The sequence below is a fragment of the Spermophilus citellus genome, assembly GCF_964194105.1.
Source record: "Spermophilus citellus genome assembly, chromosome: 9".
Lineage (NCBI taxonomy): Eukaryota > Metazoa > Chordata > Mammalia > Rodentia > Sciuridae > Spermophilus > Spermophilus citellus.
Window position 1 is genome coordinate 94,289,039 of NC_138191.1, and position 22,926 is coordinate 94,311,964.

The 22,926-nt window shown below is 44.1% G+C and overlaps 1 protein-coding gene across 1 annotated transcript in view; it reads left to right on the top strand.

The window, feature by feature from the left end:
• Positions 1–22,926, top strand: part of C8B (complement C8 beta chain) — a gene marked incomplete at both ends in the record, with an annotated part of 35,457 nt that overhangs the window by 10,911 nt on the left and 1,620 nt on the right. The window contains 9 exons of the mRNA XM_081307847.1: positions 637–778; positions 2,818–2,959; positions 4,095–4,227; positions 5,897–6,094; positions 10,263–10,503; positions 12,315–12,443; positions 13,346–13,509; positions 20,671–20,824; positions 22,229–22,297. Coding sequence (XP_081163973.1) covers positions 637–778; positions 2,818–2,959; positions 4,095–4,227; positions 5,897–6,094; positions 10,263–10,503; positions 12,315–12,443; positions 13,346–13,509; positions 20,671–20,824; positions 22,229–22,297 — 1,372 coding nt within the window. The remainder of the gene's footprint in view (positions 1–636; positions 779–2,817; positions 2,960–4,094; positions 4,228–5,896; positions 6,095–10,262; positions 10,504–12,314; positions 12,444–13,345; positions 13,510–20,670; positions 20,825–22,228; positions 22,298–22,926) is intronic.

Genomic DNA, 22,926 nt, shown 5'->3' on the forward strand with positions numbered 1-22,926 from the left:
AAATTGACTGCTAAAAATCATTAATAATAAAAGAAAAATAACTATAAGAAACTGAGTGCCTGCTATATATCAGACAAACATAATGAGATCAAAACTATGCATTAAGTTTAAACTCCATAACTGTACATTTAGGTAATTTATTATTCCCAGCTTACAGATGAGTAAATTGAGATCCACACAGATTAAGTTACTTGGCTGATACCACAACTAGAAAGTTCCAGCCAGTTGGGACTGCAAAGCACGTAACTTTTCATTTATAACATATTGATGCCTTAAGGAATAAATGAATATATGTTAACCCACTTAAGTAATTAAACTGAGTTTATGTTTTGTTATTGAACTAGATTCGTGAATCCACTTACTAACTTTTGTCTCTAAAGCCTGTGCCTTTTCTAATTCAGCAAATCTTGAGAGATCACTGCAGAAACAGATTCAAGGCAAGGCACCCACCCTTAGAGAGTTCAAAGTCCAGTTGGAGGAAGACTCAGGTGAAGACATCCTTAGGGATACACAATAGGGGACATGCAAGGGCAGGGAGAGCAGTGAGGATATGACCCACCTCCTGGCTGGGGACCCCTCTGCATACAGCCTCCCTCATCTTCTGAGGTCCCTGAGTCCTGCTCTTTTTTGCTACAGTACAGGCATGCCTATCTCCTCCAGCCTGCTCAGTTCCATGGGGAGCCGTGCGACTTCTCTGACAAGGAAGTTGAAGACTGTGCTACCAGCAGACCATGCAGAAGTCAAGTGCGATGCGAGGGCTTTATGTGTGCACAGACTGGTACAAAAGGGCATGGGGGCAGGTGGGGAAATCTGGAGAAGGAGACGAAGGCTCATGATGATGGAGGGACAGGCTATGAGTAGTGCTCATGACCAGGGTCATGGGACAGGACAGGAGGACTCTTTGTCCTCCAATATCCAGTCTCCTTTTACATGGATTATTTCTTGAAAAAAAAATCCCTATAATGTAGATGTCATTATTATCCCAATTTTACAACCTATAAAATTGAGACTCAAAGAGCTGACTTGCCCAAGATCATACAGCAGGTAAGAAGAGCTAGAGCTGCAGTTAGAAATTGGGGGCTTCTATTTATATTCACTGAACTCAAAAGTATGAGTGCTAGAATGAGAAATCCTGGATCGGTCTTATTTTGACTTTGTGATCTAAGAGATGTCACTCAACATTTTTGCACTTGGGTTCCGTCAATAGAAAAATCAAGGGAGATGCTAATACCCTACCAGTCTTTTATAAACATACAGGGACATATTGGACATAAAATTCATAGACTGTCAGCTCTGCTAGCTCTCCAAGAGCCCTGAGGTTGGGCACAATGTGGCCAAACCTGAAACAATTAAGTTGGGTGACCAGCATTGCTTGTCTCTGAAAAGCATCTTTGGAGAGATAGGCCCAGTCACTTATATTTCTGCATCACCAAGTCCAAAATAATCCCCAACATGATATGATCAGTAAAAAAAAAATTCTTGATTATTAGAAAGAAGGAAAGAAAATAAGCAGGACAGATGGACAAAAAGAAGGAAGCTACAAATGAGTATTAATCCACTGCAGAATTAAGTAAACACTTGTCATTCCAACTTAACTAATTTAATTCATTCAAATAAATATAGGTCTCCCTATTTCTCCAAGTCTCTGGCAATAATAAGGGCTGTTTGACCTAAATTATCTAGATGGGAGTTTCAACTCTCTATATTCACTATACCCAAGTGGTTTGTGCTTCAAGATCTTTCAAAAAAGAGATAGGGATTCTTAGAGCAATTTCGAGGGCTTATTGCAAATGCAAAATTCCATGTAATAAATCTGGTAGACTTTTTTACAGTGTATCTACGGACTCATTATGGCCAGTGTTCCATGATTCTGGCCAGAGTCATAATGGTTATTCGTGCAGGCTTTAGTTTAAATGCTTTGTAAGAAAGATTCGAAGACCAGATTGTTATTTTTCTGCCTTTAACATCCCAAGAACATTGCTTGAAAATGACCTCATACATCTAAGGAAACAAGGCCACCTATCTATCTTATGGGCTTTATCTCACAACGATATACAAATAAGAAAGGAAGTTAGGTCAGTGGGGGAAAAAATTTAAAGGAAGCAAAAGTGAGGTAATTTTTCACAGTCCAAATGGCATATGGTGCTGAAGGTATTATAGATAGATAGGAGGAAGGAATTCATGATTGGACTGGTAAGAGTTCTAATCCTGCAGTAAATATTCAGTAGCAGTGTGGACTTTGCCCACAAAAAACACTAGCAGTAGTAATACTACCACTTTCTCCACACCTACCTGAGCCAACACTGTTTCATTTACTATTTCATTTAGAAAGAAGGAAAGAAAGACTGAACAACCTTATGGGATAGGTAGGATGACTTCTCCATTTCACAGGAGAGGAAACTGAGGCAAGGGAAGTTAAGGAGAGCAGGTGGATGTTTGCAAGACCTCTTCCCAGTCTCATGGGAAGGAGGCCAGTCTGCTCAGTTGGCTTCCCATCTGGACACTTGGCCTCTGCTTCTCAGGCTCTTTCCCTGTTTCCACTTTCCCCTTACAGAGTGGTTCCAAGCAAATTCCCTCAGTGCTTTTCAAAGACAACTCTGACCTCTTTGGGGAAGGTGGTGGCAAGAAAGGAATAACTCATTAGTTATATTATTTTATTATAGTATGTTATATTATATTATAATTCATTACCAATCTGCCCTGATACATGAGAACTCATCAAAACAGACATGAAAGTCCCAACCCTGTGTCTGGAAGCTGGTAGCACTTATCACTCAGCTGCCACATGATCACAGCAATCCTCTTTCTCCATCCCAGGGAGATGTGTCAACCGCAGACTTCTTTGCAATGGGGACAATGACTGCGGAGACCAGTCAGATGAGGCAAACTGTAGAAGGATTTATAAAAAATGTCAGCACAAAATGGAACAATATTGGGCGATTGGCAGTCTGGCCAGTGGGTAAGTGATGGTCTTTTTACTCTGTAGATAGGAAGGCCCCAAATTAAATGGAAATCTGGAAAACAGAGAGGTAAGGGGCTGATACCAACAGTTTCATGCTTTCCTTTCTGGAAGAAAAAAATAAAAGGCTATTGTAAATGGGTGCCTACAGCTGCTCTCTGGGGACATTTCTGAGTGGCTGCAGAAGCACATCCCATGAACAGACACGGGCCACAGGAGGTCCAGCTTAGCGATGCTGTACAAGGAGACCGCTATGGCTGCTTCAAGGCAGGGATGAACCTTTTCCTCACACCCATGATGTGACCGTGTCAGGCACTTTCTAACCTCGAGTCCCTCTGACAACTTGTCTGGTAGGTTTTCTCCATAGTCCTCAGCCTTGGCCAGGCTAGCAGAGAGCCTACTAAGTGGTTAGTGAGGGAATGGATTCCCAGGATGTGCCTGTAATCAGTGTGTTTCTGGGGATCTCTAAGACGGCCCAATCCTCAGGTGAGGTCAGAAGAGCCAGGTCACATAGGGCCAAACGGGTCTGGTACTCAACAAACCTTTTGTAGCTGCTGAATCTGTCGGTGGAAGGGTGAGTCCTTCTTATCACACACACCATTGTAATTGATGCATGATGGGACAGGGAACAGGGACTCTTAATGGAATTCTTCTCTCTAAACAAAAATCAGATCTCAGTTCCTAAGGGTTATTGTCAGGGAGACATTCTTCATTTGGGAGTGGTAGACTCCCCTTGGGACCACCTCATAAACTAGTTATTAGGGTCCCCACTTCTCAGGTAAGGAAATTCGGGCTTTGCAAAGTTAAGTAAGCTCCAGGGCCACCCAGCAAGAGGGCAGCAGAGTGGACATTCAAAGCCAGTGGTGGGGTCTAACCAGGCCCTGTAGGAAGGGACGTGCCAAAGAAGGAGCAGAGCAGGCTGGAGGAAGAGCAAGTGTTTCCGAGCAGCTGGGAACTAGGCCATTCAGGTGCAGCTCAGGAGGCTGGATAGGAAACTGGAACTCGGGTTTGACCAGGTATGGAGGGAAGGCTTGTGGGCCTGAGGAGTCTTCTGTTTCCTTCAGGGAGGATGTGCCTGTTAAGCTGTCTCAACCTCAAATCTAACCTTCCCAACCCTTCTTTGCCTTTCTTACAGGATAAATTTGTTCACCAACAGTTTGGAGGGCCCAGTTCTTGATCACAGGTATTATGCTGGTGGATGCACCCCACATTATATTCTGAACACCAATTTTAGGAAGCCCTACAACGTGGAAAGCTTCACTCCCCAGGTAAGGGACAGCCCGCGGGACAGTGAAGGAGCACTGGACCAGGACCCGGCAACCTCTAGCTGTGTGGCCTGGGACATATCACTCTGTCTTTGAATTCAGTTTCTTCTTGTGTGAAACGGGTGGTCCCCGCCTCAGGACACTGCACTGAGGATGACTGACATGTGTACACAGTGGAGATAGCAGCAGCCTACCAATGGCTCCCCCGAAGGCAGAGGCATAGCTCAGAATCTGGAGTCACACAGGCTTGGTGCCTCATCCGCTGGCCACCCTGTAGTCCTAGGTTCTCGGAGCCCCTGTTTTCCTATCTTTAACGTGGAAGTCATAAAGGCTCTGTGTGCAAAAAGGAGAGGAGTCCAAGAATGTATGTATGGGTTTAGCCCAGCTCCTGGTTTAATGGTGGGTCCCTGTTGACTCTTGTTACTACCACTGTGACCAACAAGTGCTTGCCTATTAAAACAGGCATTAGTCTAAACATTTCAAGTTATAAAACACTACACAATCCAAGCATGTGCTTACAATTCATCTGTGCACATCTCGAAGCTCCACTCATGGAGTGGGGTTTAGAATAGACTGTGTAACCGTGACGCACACACCTGCCGTCGGCCATCAGATGAGAGCACGCTTGGTCCCAGGCTTACCTTACGCGAAGCTCCTTCCCCACTCTGGGCCTGTTTGCTCAGAGGGTTTGGCTAGAGGATCCCATGGAGATCTTCATTTCTAAATCTACTCAGTTCTGGAGGTTAGGCTGCTCCCTCTCAGCTCCTTCTCTTCTTCCTTTTCCCCCCAGCTCCTAAAATTTATTGGCCAAAAAAGAAGAAAATAGCCTAGAGCCAAACACACCCTCCACCAAGGTGCCCAGTCTACCCCACATCCTCCATTTTCAAGAGGGAGCCCTTGGTGTAGCCACTCGTTATACAGGCTCAGGTCCCAGGCCAGGCAAGACACACTATCTCCATGCTATCCCATCAGGAGCTTCCCGAGGCTCCCATACATACATTTTTTATTGGGGGGGGGTGTACCAGGGATTGAACTCAGGGGAACTCGACCACTGAGCCATATCCCCAGCCCTATTTTATAGTTTATTTAGAGACAAAGTCTCACTGAGTTGCTTAGTGCCTCACAGTCTCTGAGGTTGGCTTTGAACTCGAGATCCTCCTGCCTCCACCTCCTGAGACGCTGGGATTACAGGCGTGGGCCACGATGCCCAGCTCCATTGCTTTTTCTGTTGGCTCTTCTCTGCATCAAGCCCTCAGGCTTGCCGTGAGTAACACAAAAGCTTCAACATTGTGACACTAGCACATTCTCTCACAACACCTGTCCACGTCCCTCATTCTTGCATCTTCTGATTCAATGTCCTGAACATCATTGCAGTTCCTGAAACCTTCCCACCACCACGCTCAAGCCAAACCCACAGCCCACACTTCTGCCACTCAAAATCCAAATCAAGCACCAACTCCTGTGTATGAACCCTACTACTGAATAGGTCTCTCCTGCTGAATCAAGAGCCCTGAGAGTGGAAACTCAAATTTTCCTTGATTTTTCTGAATCCAGAGCAATTAGTCCAGCTGTAGCACACTGCAGGGGTACAGGGACTATCTGATGGGATGTACTGAACTGATTTGAGTAAAAGGAAATTTGAAAAAAAGTGTTTTCTTTTCTCTTCTTTTAGACTCAAGGAAAATATGAATTTGCACTAACTGAATATGAATCATACTCAGATTTTGAGCACAATGTCACAGAGAAATTTACTGCAAAATCTTCTTTCAGCCTTGGTTTTAAAATACCTAAAGTAGTTGAACTTGACATTAATGAGCAAAGCAATCAAGGCAAACATTATATTAGCAGAATCAAACGATTTTCTCATACGGTAAGTATCCATTTGTTGCTTTTAAACTTGTATGTGTTCCTTTGAAATTTCATGCCCACAGATGTGCCTGCATTCCTCATTACTCCCAGTCCTCACAATCAATGGAGTTTCTGTTGTCTTGAAATTCATTAGCAAATAGTTTGGTGGGACGTTAATTTTTTAGAAGGGTCAATAAAAGCTTTCTGTGATTCCTTTTTTATGGCTCTTAAAATTTTTATTTCTTTATTTTGTTTTATTTGTTCTTTTTAGATATACATGACAGTAGAGTATATTTTGACATATTATACATAACTGGAGAATAACTTATTCTAATTAGGATCCCATTTTTGTGGTTGCACATGGTGTGGGGTTACAGTGCTCATTTATTCATATATGAACACAGGACAGTTATGCCCAATTCCTTCTACTGTCTTTTCTATTCTTATCTTCACTCCCTTCCTTTCATTCCCCTTTTGTCTAATCCAGTGAGTTTCTATTCTTCCCCTGCCCCCAGTTTATTGTGTGTTAGCATCCATATATCAGAGAAAACATTCAGCCTTTGGTTTGGGGGGATTGGCTTATTTCACTTAGCCTGACAGTCTTCAGTTTCATCCATGTACTGGCAAATGCCATAATTCCGTTCTTCTTTATGACTAAGTAATATTCCAATGTGTACACATACCACAGTTTCTTTATCCATTCATCTGTTGAAGGACACCTAGGTTGGTTCCATTGCTTACCTATTGGGAATGGAGCTGCTGTACACATTGATGTGGCTGCGTCACTATAGTACACTGATTTTAAGTCTTTGGGGTATAAACTGACGAGTTGAATAATTGGGTCAAATAGTGGTTCCATTCCAAGTTTTCTGAGGAAACTCCATACTGCTTTCCATATTGATTGCACCAATTTGTAATTCCACCAGCAAGGTATGAGTGTACTTTTCCCCCAGATCCTCACCAACATTTATTGTTCATGTTATATTCTTGATAATTGCCACTTGGACTGGAATGAGATAGTTTCATTGGTTTTCAATAAGGTTTTTCCTCTGGTTTTCAGAAAGCTTAGGATATAGCTTTGCCAGACCAAAATACCTCCAGAGACTTCTTAACCCACTCCAATTTGACTTCTGTCACAGACACTCAGATTGAAATCCATCTCTCTAATATCACCCAAGACTTCTTCTCTAACTTCTCGGGGCCTTGGGTGACACTGATGGCACCATTGCTTTCCTCCTCCTTATCAATTTCCGTTCTGGGTTCAGCATCCCTGCCTCTTCTTTACTTCACTCCCTCCTTACCCTGCTGTTGCCCTGGGTGATCTGCTGCTCACTTGCTCCTCTGCGGGGCGGGGACAAGCCATGAGCCCTCATCCCTGCTCCACCCTCTCTGTGAACTCCAGCACTGCCCCATCCACTCTCCTGAGCCCCTCACCTGGCTGCCTTGCCCACGCTCCAAGGTCATCTCTACCTACTGAGTTTTCAGCCTATGTTAGTGGCATTGTCCCCTGGCACTTTTATAAGCTAAGAACTGCAGAATCATACTTGGCCCTCACTTCTGCTTCCTTCCCACATTTGTTGGTCACCCAGTCCTTCAGCACCACTCTCTGTTACTTTTTTTTTTTTACCCTAACTCCTACTACATCTGAGTCAGCCCAGGTCCTTCCATCTCCTGCTCTGCTCCACTAACCAGTCTTCCTGTCTTCCAGTTCATGCCTTCATATGTGTGTGCTGCAGAGAGGTGTTTCCAATGCTGCTTCTAACCCTGTCATCTGTGCCCTGTTGCCCAAAGGTAAAGGGCAAAGCCTGTGATGATAGAAGAAGAGTAAAGGGAGGGGAAGCAGTGAATAGAATGTTGGAGAAGCAGGTGAGGGCAGAATTGAATCAGAATCTTGAGTTCCAGGGAGAGGAAGGTGCATTTTCATCCCTAGCTGCTGAGAATTTTCAACCTGTGCATGATACGATAGGAAAGGAATCAGAGTGGAGGTTGGGGAGAGATCAAAACTGAAAGACCAGAGTGATTCATATGAGAGAAAAAAAAATGGTGAGGGGATGAGTCCCTGCTGCTGAAATACTAACCAGGAGGAAGTGGATAGTAGTACTAGTTAGACTGTGCATGCCTTGGCTTCTCTGGCCTCATGTTCTGGGCTGTGCACTTCCTCAAGACAGAGACTGTCAAATGGCACTTAGTAGGTGCTCAAGGCTGAACTGTAGCAATGAAGGATGGGACTGACTGAAAGGAACTTGCCTCGCCTGGATGGGAGCAGTGGGTGGCCTTCATTGTCCCCCTGCCTCTCTCCTCTTCCTCCCCGCTCACCTCCCTGTTCAAACGGCCAGTTAGAAGATGCTGACGTTGAATGAGGCACTGCATTAGAGACTTGGGACCTAGAGACATATGTCACATGATTTTTTTTCCCCATTTAAAACTACATTTTGTAATTTTTTTTTAATTACACATATTTATGGGGTAGAGTGTGATAATTTGGTACAAATATACAATGTGTAATGATCAATTCAGGGCAATTAGCATTTCCATCTCCTCAAAGACGTATGACTCCCACATGACATAAGAGCCTTCTAACTCCCCTCTCCCAGTGCTCCATAAGATATGTGATAAATTTCTCTTGCCTGTGTGCTCAAGGTCAAGTAGAAGAGGCCAACGGCAATGGAGTACAAGTCTCATCCCACGCTAGATGGGCTTTCACGGAGATTGAGATTGGGGGAAGCATTTTCAAGCCATCATGAGCAGGATTACATATGATATTTTAAAACAAAAATCTTTGACCTCAAGGATCCATAACATAGGAGGCACCAATCCAAAGTGGAAGAGACCATGGCAGGTCAAATGTCCTTGATGGCGTATGTTTTCTGTGTCAGGCTGTATGTAGCCTTTGCACAAAGTTGTGATTCTGGCAGGGTCTTTGTGGTAATTTACTATTATTAGGCAACCATGCATGAGGACACTTCTTTAATAACCTCTCAGTTTTATTTATTTATTTTTTGTTAAGGTTAACACACAATCTGCTCCATTTTGATTCTGACAACTTTTATAAACACATAAGGAGGAGACCCAACCTAAAAAGCTTCGGTAAAGTCATGAACAGAGTACCTATTCACTGCTTGGTAGGCAGGGGAAAGGGAGAAGGATGAGTCCTGAGCCCCTGGCAGGGGTGAGATCAAGCCAGGAAGGGGGATAGCCACAGGCAGGGCTTCAGGGCTGCACAGAGCTGCGGGTTTTAGGATTGGAGCAGAATGGGCCTCACAGATATCTTCTACCCTTGGCCGTTTCCTCTGCCTACACCCCTGGAGAGGGACCTCTCACCCCTGGTGGTAGGAATACCTCCCAGAAGCTTATACTTTTTCTGATATCTCCAACTTTCATTTTCTCCCTTACCTCAGTGGACACCAAACTTTTTTCTCTAAAGGAACAGAAAGGAAGTATTTCAGATTTTTCAGGACACTAGGGTCTCTGTTGCAGCAACTCTACTTTGCCGTTGTGTATATAGCAGCTACAGCAGGTACACAAATTCACGGGAATGGCTGTGTTCTAGTAAGATATATTTACAGAAACACACAACAGATTTGATGCAGGCTGAAGTTTGCCAACTCCTGCACACACTACCATATCTATCCTTCCTAAAACACCATTTTTACTTTTTGTCGTGTTGTTTGGATTTTTTTTTTTTTAATCTTTTTTTGGAACTGGGAATCAAATCCAGGGCTTTGTGACTGCGAGGCAAATGCTTTGCCACTGAGCTACATCCCAGTCCTACCATTTTTACCTTCTTGGGTGGCTTTTCTTCACACACTTTAAAAGACGTAAGCAAATAGTTTTTTTTTTTTTTTTTTTTTTTTTTTTTGCAAATTAGCAAACCCTGCTCCCTTCAGAGCAGCCCCGTGTGCCCCAGCTGTGCTCTGCTGCGCCTGCTTCTGGTTACCCTTCACAGTCCCAAGGTGCTGCAGTCAGGAGGGGGGTTTAGAGCAAGCTTTCCCAAGCTGGAAAGGACATCAGGACATTCATGAGAATTGAAAAACTTGTCAAAGAGGCCGTCTTCTCTCAAATATCCTAAAGGAATCATAAGAGTGGTGACCCTGGGCTAAGAACACCAGCTGGTATTTGTAAAGTTCATCTTCTCGTTCCAGATTCCTAACTTTAAAGGTCTGCTTTTCCCATGTTGGTATTCCATTTAGAAAAGTAAGTTTCTGCACGCACGCACTGACCTTGAAGGAGCACATTACAAGGTGAAATCCAGAAACCTCATGCTCCATCATGAATTCCTTCAGCGAGTCAAGCTCCTGCCCCTGGAGTACAGCTACGGGGAATACAGAGACCTCTTCCGCGATTTTGGGACCCATTACATCACAGAGGCCGTGCTCGGGGGCATTTATGAATACACGCTCATTCTGAACCAAGAGGCCATGGAGAGAGCAGGTACACCACCTGAGGGACTGTGGCTTGCCTGATGGGGCACATGAGTGACAGGTTGATGGGAAGACTCTCATACCAGGGGTTGGGGGAAGATTAGAAGTTGGTCTTCCAGTTTTCCTTCTGCCTATTGGACTACACTGACACTGTCACATTTACAGCTTTCTCCTCCTCTTTGGACTTGTTAATGTCAATCTTTTATATACCCACTCTCTCTGTCTGGTCACATCCAGTGTCATGGCTCTAAATACCTTTAACATGCAAATAGCTCCTAATTTATATATTCATCCTGGATCTCTTTCCTGTACCCAACAGCTTATTTTATGTTGAAATGCCTCCTTGGTATCTCTACTTTAATATCTAACAAACTTAACATGCTCCAAAAAAAACCTGAAATATTCCCCCCACCCAATATGTTTCTCCACATCTCAGAAATGTTACCACCATCCAACCAGTGGCTCAAGCCTAGAGTCAACCTCAATTATTTTTCTTTCCTTCCAATCTATTAGTAAGTTCTCTCAGCTTTACCTCCAATCCCGTTTTTACTATTACCACTGTGAACTCACTCTGGGGCCAGGGCTTCACATTCAAAATGTAATGGGCATGTGAATTATGGACAAATCTTGTGAGAAGTTGGTTCTGATTCTGTAGCTTTGGAGTGAGACCTGAAACTTTGCATTTTTAATAAGCTTGAAGATGATTCTGATGCTTGCTGCTGGTCCACAGATCACACTTTCAGTAACAAGTTCTCGGATTATCATTATAGTCTCCCAATTAGTATCCAACCCCCATCCCGCCCCTAGAATCCACCTTCTAGGCAGATATCTGACATCTTTCCAACTGGGAATGTCTCCATTTTGAGTCCTGCTTTCCAATCCAGTATTCAGTCCTACAGTGAAACCCTCATCTGGATACACAGACTTCAGTGGCAGAGCCAGGGCTTCATTATAAATCCAGTGTACTTGCAAGAGGACACATGGTATATAATGTAAATTTATGTCAGCACAACCTCAGTCTTGCCAAGATCAGGAGCACCTTCCTCCATATCAGTGGTTCCAAAACTGTAGGGCAATGTATGATTGGTCTCACTTACGGAGTGTCACCAGTGTCCTGCACTGAAATCACCTCTCTATGAGGTCACACGTATATGACCATAGAAGCACTCTTTCTTGTAACACCTGCTAATGTTGCAGGGGATTCCTGTTTCAGGAATATGCTTTGGACCGATATTGCTAGAAATCCTAGTGGTTATAGTTGCTCTTGTCTCTGTACCAGCCTCACAGGGTTATTGAAATTGTCTTCAAGTCATATCTGAGATTTCAGCAAGACTAGGAGAGGATGCCTTGGGGAGAACTAGGGGGAAGTAGGCAAGAGTCCAAATATGAAAAACATAGGGGAGATTGTCCCTTTTTCTTTGCGAAGTACGATATCAGACATTGTATATGCATTTCTTCAATTTACTAGTAACAAGTTTTTCCTATTTTATTAAATATTAAAGAAGCATGGGTCAGTGAAGGTGGCCAGGCTGCAGCAGCCTCTGTACTCACTGAATCACTTCCTACTGGCCTGATAGAGATGACTCTGAGTTATTCTCTGAAGACAGCAAAAATCCTGTCTTGGGAGGAGGATGAACCCGAAAGTTGAGGATCTTTATAAAGCCTCTGCTCTGCTACCAGTAGCTGCCTGTATTTTCCGTCATCATGGTGGTGACCCAAGTCCCTATGACATCTGGGAAGGGTTAGGCCTCTAGAGTCACAGGAGAAGGGACAGAGTGAATTACCTCTTAGACCATAGACCTCTTTCCTTGCTTCCTTCAGATTTTTCTCTTAATGATGTCCATGACTGTGCCAAAGAAAATTTCCAATTTGGTGTAACCATCAAAAAAGTTGACGTGAAACTGGGTATATCAGAAAATAAATGCAACAGGATTCTGAATGAAATCAAAGGTGAGAGGCAGGGGCATGGGACTTCCAAGCTTATAATCACTTCCCCCTCCCTGGAGCTCCTGGTCTCAGTCTCCTTTTAAGCTAAGCACTGGCTTTTGAAGGCAGCAAAAATTTCAATTTCAACAGGAATCTACCCAACAAAAATGCACCAAGCTCTTACTGTGCTGCAAGCTACTTTTGCCAGCTAAACATGCAAAAATGAATTAGATTAAATCCCTATCTCCACAGTGCTCTTAAGAAGTAAGCAATCAGGGCTGGGGATGTGGCTCAAGCGGTAGCGCGCTCGCCTGGCATGCGTGCGGCCCGGGTTCGATCCTCAACACCACATACAAACAAAGATGTTGTGTCCGCCAAAAACTAAAAAAAAAAATAAATATTAAAAAAAAGAAGTAAGCAATCAACAAAAGTAGTAATGACATGGCTGTATCCAGTGTAGGGTATCAGGGTGGACTTCCTAGAGGAAGATATATCTGCCTGCCTGCTTGCTATCTATCATCTGTCTATCATCCATTTCCCAATCTAGTATCTACCTATCTGCCTTTTATTTGCCTACCTCCTACCTTACACCCATCTATTTACCTATCTATTGCCTTCTATCATCCATCTCTCTATCTAGCTATCTTCCATACACTAACTTAGTAATTGGCATTTATAGATGCTCAAGGTAAATGTCCTTTCCTTGTCCTGCCCCCAGCTTGTGTGATCTGTGACTGGGTGAGCTTTCCTTTTGCTCCATACACGATGCCTCCCTTGCAGGCAGGGATGTGTCTTGTTCTCCCACGTCTCCCAAGCAAGCCAGAGAATATCATGGTACCCGAATTGTACAATGGGCAGCAGTGAATTCAAGGTGTGAAAGTGGCTCCTCTGATGAATTACCAGCCCTTCCTATCCATTCATTCCAGATAGAAACAAGAGGAGCACCATGGTGGAGGACTTGGTGGTCCTTGTACGAGGAGGAGCAAGTGAGTACATCACCACCCTGGCCTACAAGGAGTTGCCGACAGCCGACCTGATGCAGGAGTGGGGAGACGCCGTGCAGTACAACCCAGCCATCACAAAAATCAAGGTACACACAGCCACTCTTCTCACCCTTGCCTCTATCAGAACACAGCTTCGGAGGGCCCACCATGAGCCAGGGCACAGAATGTAGAGATGAGATCAATGTAGGCTCTAACTCTTAAGGCACATCCTTGACAGCAGAAATGATATCCAGAAAGAAAAGATTAGAACACATGGCTCAGTACCACCTAGAGACCCCTGGCTCCCTCTTTGGGTCCCTAAGTTGCTAAAGGAAATTAGCAACCAGCTTCTGATTCTACTCTTCTTAAATGAATGTTCTTTCCATTTCATCAAGGAATCACTCATTCAGTCATTTGTTTATTTAAACATTTATCCATTCAACCAACAAACAGTGGCTAAGTTCCACTGTGATAGTTCAGAAAGTGAGAAAGATGCTGGAGGAAAACCCAAGATACCAAGATGGAAAATACAGTCTAGGATGAACAGTAAGATGCATGCATGGACAGCTAGCTTACAGGATAGGGTGAGGCATCATGATAGTAACTAACATGTTCAGAGTACCTGCTGGGCACATGACATTCAGCCAGGGGCTGTAAGGGTATTATTTCCTCTAATTTTTGCAATGGTCTACCAACTAAGTATGTTTATCTACTTTCATGACTGACCAAATCAAGAGAAGGTGTATCCATCCACAGTTGCTCAAGAAGCTCTGCGAGGTTCAGACAGGAGACTTGAACTTGTTCTCTACCAGCTAGAGAACACATGGTATATAATGTGGGCTTAGTGGGGAAAAAAAGTAATGATCCTAACCAACTGTCATTCCAAACAAGAGGAGTCTGACAACCTTAAACTGGAAAGACATTTGTTAGAAAAACACTGTCACACACATCAGCACAGGTACATACTCGCCTGTGGGGACTTCTGCATGGTACCCACAGTGTGTCTGTATAGTTATCGATGGGCCATTGTCCAACCGCTGGAGAGTCCTTTTTTGAGTCAAGGAGGGGGACTGAGAGGCTGGAGCTCTGACAAGAGACTCTGCAGTCCCAGACCTTGGCACTTTTCCCCAGTATTTTCATTTGCATGTCAAATGCACAGTTTTTCTCCAGAACAAAAAGGCTGCCATTCACATCCTCTCCTCTGCACTTGCTCAGCAGTGACCCTGAGGACATAGTTGCTGGTGATCACAGGAAGGATGAAGTCAGCGGTGGGTTACAGGCAGCTCCAAAAAAATCTAGGCTTGACTGATGCCATGGTGACATTGGTTGGCGTCACAGCTGGGCATGGAAAAGAACAGAGAATTTATGGGAAAATAAGTCCCTGGTTTTGTTGTTGTTTTGTTTGTTTGTTTGTTTTAACTGAAATATCTTATCTAAATTTAAAAAAAAATTGAACACACAAAGAATGCCCTGGTCACTCAGCGAGGTTGAACATTAGCTGCGCACATAGGAGCATCAAGTGTCAAGTATGCAGTGTGGTGGGGCAGGAGCGGGGGTGGGGAGGTCAGAGATGTTTTCCAGGAGCATTGAGGCAGAGGGGAAGGCAAGGAGGTAGAATGTTTCTATGCCCCCACCCCATACTTCCTAACCCGTGCTGCAAACATACCCCCAGCTGTGACTTCTTTCATGCACTCTTTTCTGGCAAGAGAAAACTGGGGATGGTTTCACAGTATCTCAAGATAATTCTTCTCTGCAGAGCCTGCTGACCAGGTAGCTGGGGTGATGATTGACTTTCAGGACAGCAGAGCCCACTAGATAAGCATTTCTTAAACACTTGAGCATTGGCTAAGACTTGAGGGCATTCATGAGTCCTTAAGATTAAGATCTGAAACAGGATTTCAGTAGATATCAGATAGACAGGGAAGGAGCCCACAGAAGCACCCATTCACGCTATTTGCTGGTAAACTTCCGGCAGGGAGAGGTGACGCCTCATTCAAAGAAGAGTTAAGACCTACGGACATATAAAGAGATTTTTGAACACGAAGTTTCGAAATTACGTTCAAGATGCAGAAAATGAGCATATGTCTGTAAGGTAGAAAAACAGAAAGAAATTTCTTAAATGTGTTGCTTTGTGATGATAATAAAATTCAAGAAAATGAAGAATTTATGAAATAAAAATAGAAACTGAGATGTTTAGACACTAATCAGATGAAAGGAAAGTGGCTGAATGTAGGGAACCAGAAGCACAATAGCAGAATTAAAACCTACATTGGAAACTATAAAGAACAGAATTGACACTGCAGAAAATTGAGTCAGTGATGTGGAAGTGCTATAAAAAAAATGTTCTTATAATGCAGAAACAAAAGACAAAGTGATTAAAACAATGACAGAAAAGAAATATGATGGATGGAGTACAGAGTGGAAACTGAAAACACAAAGACTCCTGCCTGAGAAAGAGACAAGATTAAATGTGAGGACACATTAATCAGGCACGTAATAGGAGAAATTTCCCTGAGCTGATAATACAAAACGAACAGCTCACTGAAAACTAAGTGCAAGTACCAAAAACAGAACGATCCTGAAACCCATCCTGGAGGGATGTTTTACTTTTAGGAACAAATATAACCGACAGGAATCAAAGTCAAATGGTCCTGGAAGAATTTGCAGCAGGAAATGCCTAAAGAGAAGAGAGCATCAACTATTAGGTCTTAAAGGGAAATTTTGTTATTACCCGGTGAGATGGTCTTTAATGGGTGAAGAATTTCAAAGACATTTTGAGATAATGAAAGAGTCCCAGAAAGGGGTTGCCAAATCTAGCAAATGGAAAGTACAGGATTATCCAGTTAAATTGGAATTTTGTATAAACTAAGAATAATTTTATTTTAGTGTAAGCATTTCCCAAAGATTACATGGAATATACATATCCCCCCAATTATTTGTTGTTTATCAGACATTCAAATATAACTGATAATCCTGTATTTAACTGGCAATCCTACTCACAAGGTCTATCATCCATGCACATTTCTGCAGGAGTCAGGGTACCTAGGTTGTGGGCTGGGACACAGGCTGATACACAAGCCTTTGAAGGAGCATTGGCACACTCAGGGTAGAAGGAAAAAACTGGGGTAGTAAACAGTGCTCATATGGAGATCAGGATAGCCTAGATCTTTCTGCAGAGAAATAACCCCCAAATCATAGTTGTTTAGTCCAATAGAAGCTTATTTCTCATCCATGTCATCTCCAAGAAGTGTTGGTCGAGGGACTCTGCTCCAGGTTGTTACTCAGGGATCCAAATGAGGGGATTTATCTTGTCATGTGCTCCCATGATCACCACAGCAGGGATAGGGGAGAGCAAAAAGTCACCTCCCTCTACTCTGAAAGCTTCTGCTTGGAAGCGACACTCGTCTACCTGCCTTTCACTGGTCAGAACAAGTTACATTGCAAACCTGGCTTTAAGGAGGCAGCCCTATTGTGTGCAAACCTGCCTCTGAAGAACCATAGCCTCACCAGGTGCCTAGAAGAGGAAGAAGCTGAAATACTCAGTAATCGGTTAAAATGACCATCATATCTTTCTAAAGGAAAATCACTTATAGATTTCTAAAAGCAAATTACTCCAATCAAGAGAAAATTTAAAATACAATACACTAGCACTTGCCTGGTAAAATGATATATCAGATTTTTACTGATAGATCTCACCCCTCAAAATAAATTCTGAATTTCAAACAAGGAAACTATGAGTATAATTGAGTATAATTAAGTGGCAGACAGCATAATAATAATAATAATAATAATAATAATAATAATACATATTTTGCCATAAATAGAATCCTTAATATGTGAGAAATGATACAGTTTATAAAAAAGAAACATCTCAAAGGAAATGAAACCCCGGTTGGCTGATATGCAAAAGCTAACCTCTTTAATAAATATAAAACCTAAAGTAACAAGTACAATAAATTATTTTTTTAACCTATCAAGTTGACAAAGGTTAAAAGTCTATATTCAAAGCCATTGGGAGTGACAGGGTGGGAATATAATTTGGTCCAACTCTTTAGGAAAAGAACAGAAACAGATACCTCCAAAATATTTTAAAGATAAAAACCTTTATAGCTTTAGATCCAGTAACCCCAAATGCAAGAATCTACCAAAGAACTAATTTGAAAAGTCGATGAAGATGTCAGTAGAAAGACATGTCAGGTTTGGTTATTTGTAGTAGCAAAAGGGAAAAGAAAAAAGGAAACATCTCAAAGGCTCAACCATGGAAGAGCTGAATACATTGTGATTCATACAGCGGGAAGCTCTGAAGTCATGAAAAGGCATTTATTTTATCAAAGCCTACTGAATCATATGGGGAAATGTTCATATTATAGTAAGTGAAAAAAAAAGTGGGATATAAAATTGCACTTGTGCACCGATTGGGTGTAAATATCTGTCATCCACCTGTCGACATAGAATCACTACAGGAAACAGGGCCGGATATTTTAACAGTTCAATTCCTTCCTGCCACTTACTGGCTATGTGCCCTCCATCAACTACTTAACTTTCTGTGCCTCTGCTTTTTCATCTGGACGATGGGGAAATAGAAGTCTACCCACTCCCAAGGTGGTTGTGAAGATTGTTGGCTAGTGTGTGTCAAGTGTTACCTATGGTAACAGCCATTTGTTATGCATAAGAGAGCCACAGTCCACTCTAGAGAAAGAACTGCATGGAGTTGAGCAGTTACTGACATCATCTCCTTCCAGCAATGGGATAAGTAAAATGTTTGCAAGGCTAGATATGTCAAGGACCCAAGGACCCAAGAATTGAGAGGTGGAGAGGAAAGAGGATGAGGAAAGGAGGGAAAGGGAGAAAGAAAGGAAGGAGGAGAGAAGGAAAAAAAGCAAAAAGGAACAGTAAATCAAAGAATGGACACACTGCCATAAGAGTTTAAAAAGGAGCTGGGGAATTCTGCGGAGTTGCTAATAAGTTCCAAAACAAACCACAGGAGTCTGCAAGATTTATAAGAACCCTGGGATAGAGATTAGAAGTGGGAATAACTGAGCCTTTTTTTTTTTTTAAATCAATTGTCATCCCAAACAAGCAGGAATGACACAGGCTTTGGATTAGCATCTTCTTGATGCCATTTATGAGTTGTGTGACTTTGATCAAGTTACCTACCCTCGACTGAAAACGGGGCTAATAATTACTGCCATGTGAGCATGGCATGGGTCTGTTTGTCAACCCCCACAGGGCCGCCGGAGCATGGTGTATGTGGAAGGCCGACTGGGGTTTGGCTGCTGACTTGCCAACTCACTCCCTGGAAGCAGTCTCGGAGTTTGCAGGAAGATACCACGGAGGTGAAGGTGGTCTTCCACGGCACTTGGAAGCAAAGGCAGGTTGTTGGAGGAGCTCTTCACAGGTGTAAAACAAGCTTCCCCTTCCTCCCTCCTAGCCCCCAACATGTGCGGCCAGCAAGCTGGACCACTCTGCAAGCAGCTTCTGGATCAATTCATTGACCACAAAACGGTGAGACAATGGGACCACCGAGGGGCTTGCTTTGCCCACTGGAGCGAAGGTCAGCATCGGATGCATTAAGAAATGGAAGCAATTTTCTTCCCACTGGAGGCTTCTATTAAGCATGATTGCCTGCATTTAGACAGACCCTAAGCTCTCCAGGGCTGGTTTAGGGCAGGATCACAAACAAAATCTGGAGAGGAGCCTGGCTCTGGATAGGAGCTGACACTTCAGCCAAGTGGAGTTGAACTCTATGTGCATGTGTGTGCACATGCTAGTGGGAATGGGCCTGTTTTAAACTACGTCTCTGGAATGTTCCTCTGTCATCTCACCTGTGACACCATACCCGTCAGTGGCTTCTCCCTCGCACACACTATGAAGTCCATCCAGGGACCAGCATCTCCTGTTTCTGCCTCTCTGTCTCTGACAGCCGCATGAGCTCCTCCTTGCCCACAACCATCACCCTGTGGAGGCCTCCCATCCCCTCTCATGCATTTTCCTCACTGAGCTGTGGAGTGGACCCTTAAGACACAGAGCTGAGCAGTGCCTGGCCCTGAACTTTACGAGCTTACAGTCAAGTCACGGCAGAAATCAAGAGGCTTCTGACATTTAAAAAAAAAAAATTAATGACAATAAAGAAGTAGTCAAGCCTGGTGCATTGGCACATGCCTGTAATTCCAGCAGCTCAGGAGGCTAAGACAGGAGAATTACTAGTTCAAAGGAAGCCTCAGCAACATAAAGAGACACTAAATAACTTTGTGAGACTCCGGGGTCTCCCTGGGGATGTGGCTTAGTGGTTAAGCACCTTGGGTTCAATATCTGGTACAAAATTTTTTAAAAGTTACTTAAAGATAGAATTTGTACCAGATGAGTGTCCCAAGTGTTTAGTGGAGGGAAAGTGCTTGGTGAGTTTTAGAGTTCAGGAGAGGCTTCCTGATTGTGGCTCTGAGATGACGGAAATGATTCTGATAGGTTTGAAGGGAGAGTGATGTGGGGACAATAACTCTAAAATACTGTTAAAGACATGCTAGAAAGCCATCTCCTCACCAAAGACAGATGAATATGCAGTCCTTCTTGTCTCACCTACGCCTCACCACCCATTTCCTGTGAGGTGGCTGTAACACCACACAGTACAGATGCTCCTCAACTTACCATGAGGCGATGTCCAGATAAACCCTTCATAAATTACAAATATCCTAGGTCACAAATGCATCTCACATCCCTAACCTGCCGAGCATCGTAGCCTGGCCACACAATGCCATGCAAAGTGTCAGAGTTTCTCCTCCTGTCCTCAGGGCTGTCTGGAAGCTGGGCTCAGAGCTGCTGTCACCACTGTCCAGGATTACAAGGGAGTTTCTTATGGCAGATGGCCAGTCCAGGAAATGGTCAAAATTCAAAGTACCATTGGTACTGCATATGAATCACTTTCATTGAAAAATTCTAAGTCACAGACCATCTGTAATCACTTATTGGTGTGTTTGGATTCTGAGTTCCTAGAGAGTGGAGATTATATTATCCAATGCTCAGTGTCTAGCACTTAGTAGGTATCAGTGTTTGTTGGCCAGAATCTGAATGAGGTCACATGCACGTATTGGGTAACATGGAGGCAGAGAGGGGTTGGGCCTCCATTCAGGTGCTGTAGCATCGGTCCAGTTCCGCAGGAGTCCACCGGCAATCTCCCTGCCCTGACCCTCTGCCCATTCCTGGGTAGGCTTGCTTTGGGCCTCAATGTGATGAATGCCTTCTTTCCAAATAAATGCTTTCCTTCTTCCCAGGCGGAGCCTCTGTATGAGCTGGTGACTGCCACAGATTTTGCCTATTCCAGCACAGTGAGGCAGAACATGAAGCACGCTCTGGAGGAGTTCCAGAGGGAAGTCAGCTCCTGCCACTGTGCTCCCTGCCAAGGGAATGGAGTTCCTGTCCTGAAAGGTACCTCTTCCAGGCCACCAGGGTCCCTGCTAGAAGCCATCATCTGAAGGAAGCTGGCTTTGGGTCCATTTGCCCACCTCTGTTTCAGAAGAAGTTAGAATGCAGACCACCAGGAGCTACCCCTCTGACCATCAACATACCTAGGTCCCAGACTTCAGGGTCACAGTGGGTGACAATAGCATTTAGCTGAAGCCAAAAACAAAGAGTGGCCAAAGACTCAGAGAACCTCCCTTTGTCAAGGAAGAGGGTCTGGGCTGAGCGGGAGGAAGCCTCTGTGCATGTTCTGATCAATACATGGCAAGAAGATTGGAAGGCAGCAGCAAAGATGGCCCAGCAGAAATTGACTGTGGACTCAAGGGTCACGTCTGGGGTTGCTGCAATGGGTGAGGCAAACTTTGAAGGAGAGGTGGGCTGGGAACTTCTGCTCCTGTGGTGATGGGCTGGTCAGACTCTGAGGAAGAGTCCAGTTCAGCACTCCAAACAGGACATGAGGAGCCAGCCCCAGACCAGGGAGCCAACTGGAGTCAGGGCCTAGTGCAGGTGGAAGGAACTAGCCCTGCAGAGGGGACTGAGAAGTGCTCTCCAGGAGGAAGATTCCAGTTGTTTCCATTATCTAACCGGCTTTGCAGGATGTTTCTAGTTCTCAGACAGAAAGGATATGAGCAAAGCAGATGTAGTGAGGGGGTCCTGCCTGGGAGTTCTGCCACAGCACATCTGACATGAGCTGACATTTGACCTCCCATGAGAGTCAGTTCCACAGGAAGTGGATCAGTTCATCAGCTCAAGGTTTTGATCTGGGGTTGCTGAAATCCTCCTTGCTTTGCACAGTATTAGAATGTAGAAGCATCCTAACCTAAGACTGTAGAGTGGAGGTACCAGAGAATGGCATGTTCCAAGGGCCTGACCTTTGAAGGACAATCCTGTAAAGGGATTCTGTGGGAGCAGATGAGAGAAGCTCCAAGGGAACAGATTACAGATTAACATGAGGAGGCACTTCCAAAGTCTCAGAACTGGCTAAAGACAGGGTGAGCCAGTTAAGGGTAGCGAGTTCCCCATCTGTAGGGGTACTCAAGCACAGGCTGGTGATTCCTTGTGGTAAATGATGATTGGTCTCCATGAGGACTTCTGATCCTGAAGCCTTATAGACATGGGTCAAATGTCAGCTAAGGAGTACTTTTCCTCACCAACCCCATGTACCTCCCCATGATGACTCTTCACATCCTTTATGACCAAAGGGCCCTCCAGGAAGGAGCAGGTATTCTTGCATTGGAACCTGTTTGATGCAAACCATTCAAGTCAGTGCTCGCCCTGTGATCGCCTAATGGAGATGCCACGCGGGAGGCCGAGCTGGGGAGCTCTGCTCCACGTGGTATTTTTCATACTCTCTCCACCTGGTCTCCTCAGGTTCGCGCTGTGACTGCATCTGCCCTCTGGGTTTCCAAGGCCCCGCCTGTGAGGTCCCCTCTGGGGAAGGTAAGGAGTCTTTGAGAGCAGGTTGGAAAAGGGGAACTTTGGGGAAGTCCAGAGAACACTTCCAAACAACAAGTCAGCTGGGGATGAGGAGCAGGGGCCTGGACACCGTGAACCTTGAGATCCACACTGACTCCTTTTGTATTTCATTGATTTTCACAACTGAGAGTTCTTCATGTTTTCAGGATTTATGTGGCATAGCATTCGTAAGTTGGACTTGGAGTCTTCAGGAATGCTTATCCTCTTTTCCTACTTAGTGAACTCCTAGTCAACCTTCAAAATCCAGCACAGATATTCCTCCTTGGCAAATATCCCTCTAATGCCCCAAGTAGAATTAGTTACTTCCTCCTGTGGTGCCCACGGGGCTTTGGACACATCCATCATAGCTCTTAGCATCCTGCAGTTGGGGACATGTACTGTTTGTGCATCTCCCTGCCTCCATGAGTAGGGATCGGAGCCCATCTATCTGTGTCTCTATGGCCTGGTACAATTGATGCTCAGTGATAACAAGAGAAATTCCATCTGTCTCTCAAGTTCTTTCACCAGTTGATTATCTAACAGTTCTCAACCTCTTACTCCTCTCTCACTTTTTTTTAAATCCCTTTATTTTACTTTTTTGATGATACCCTGAA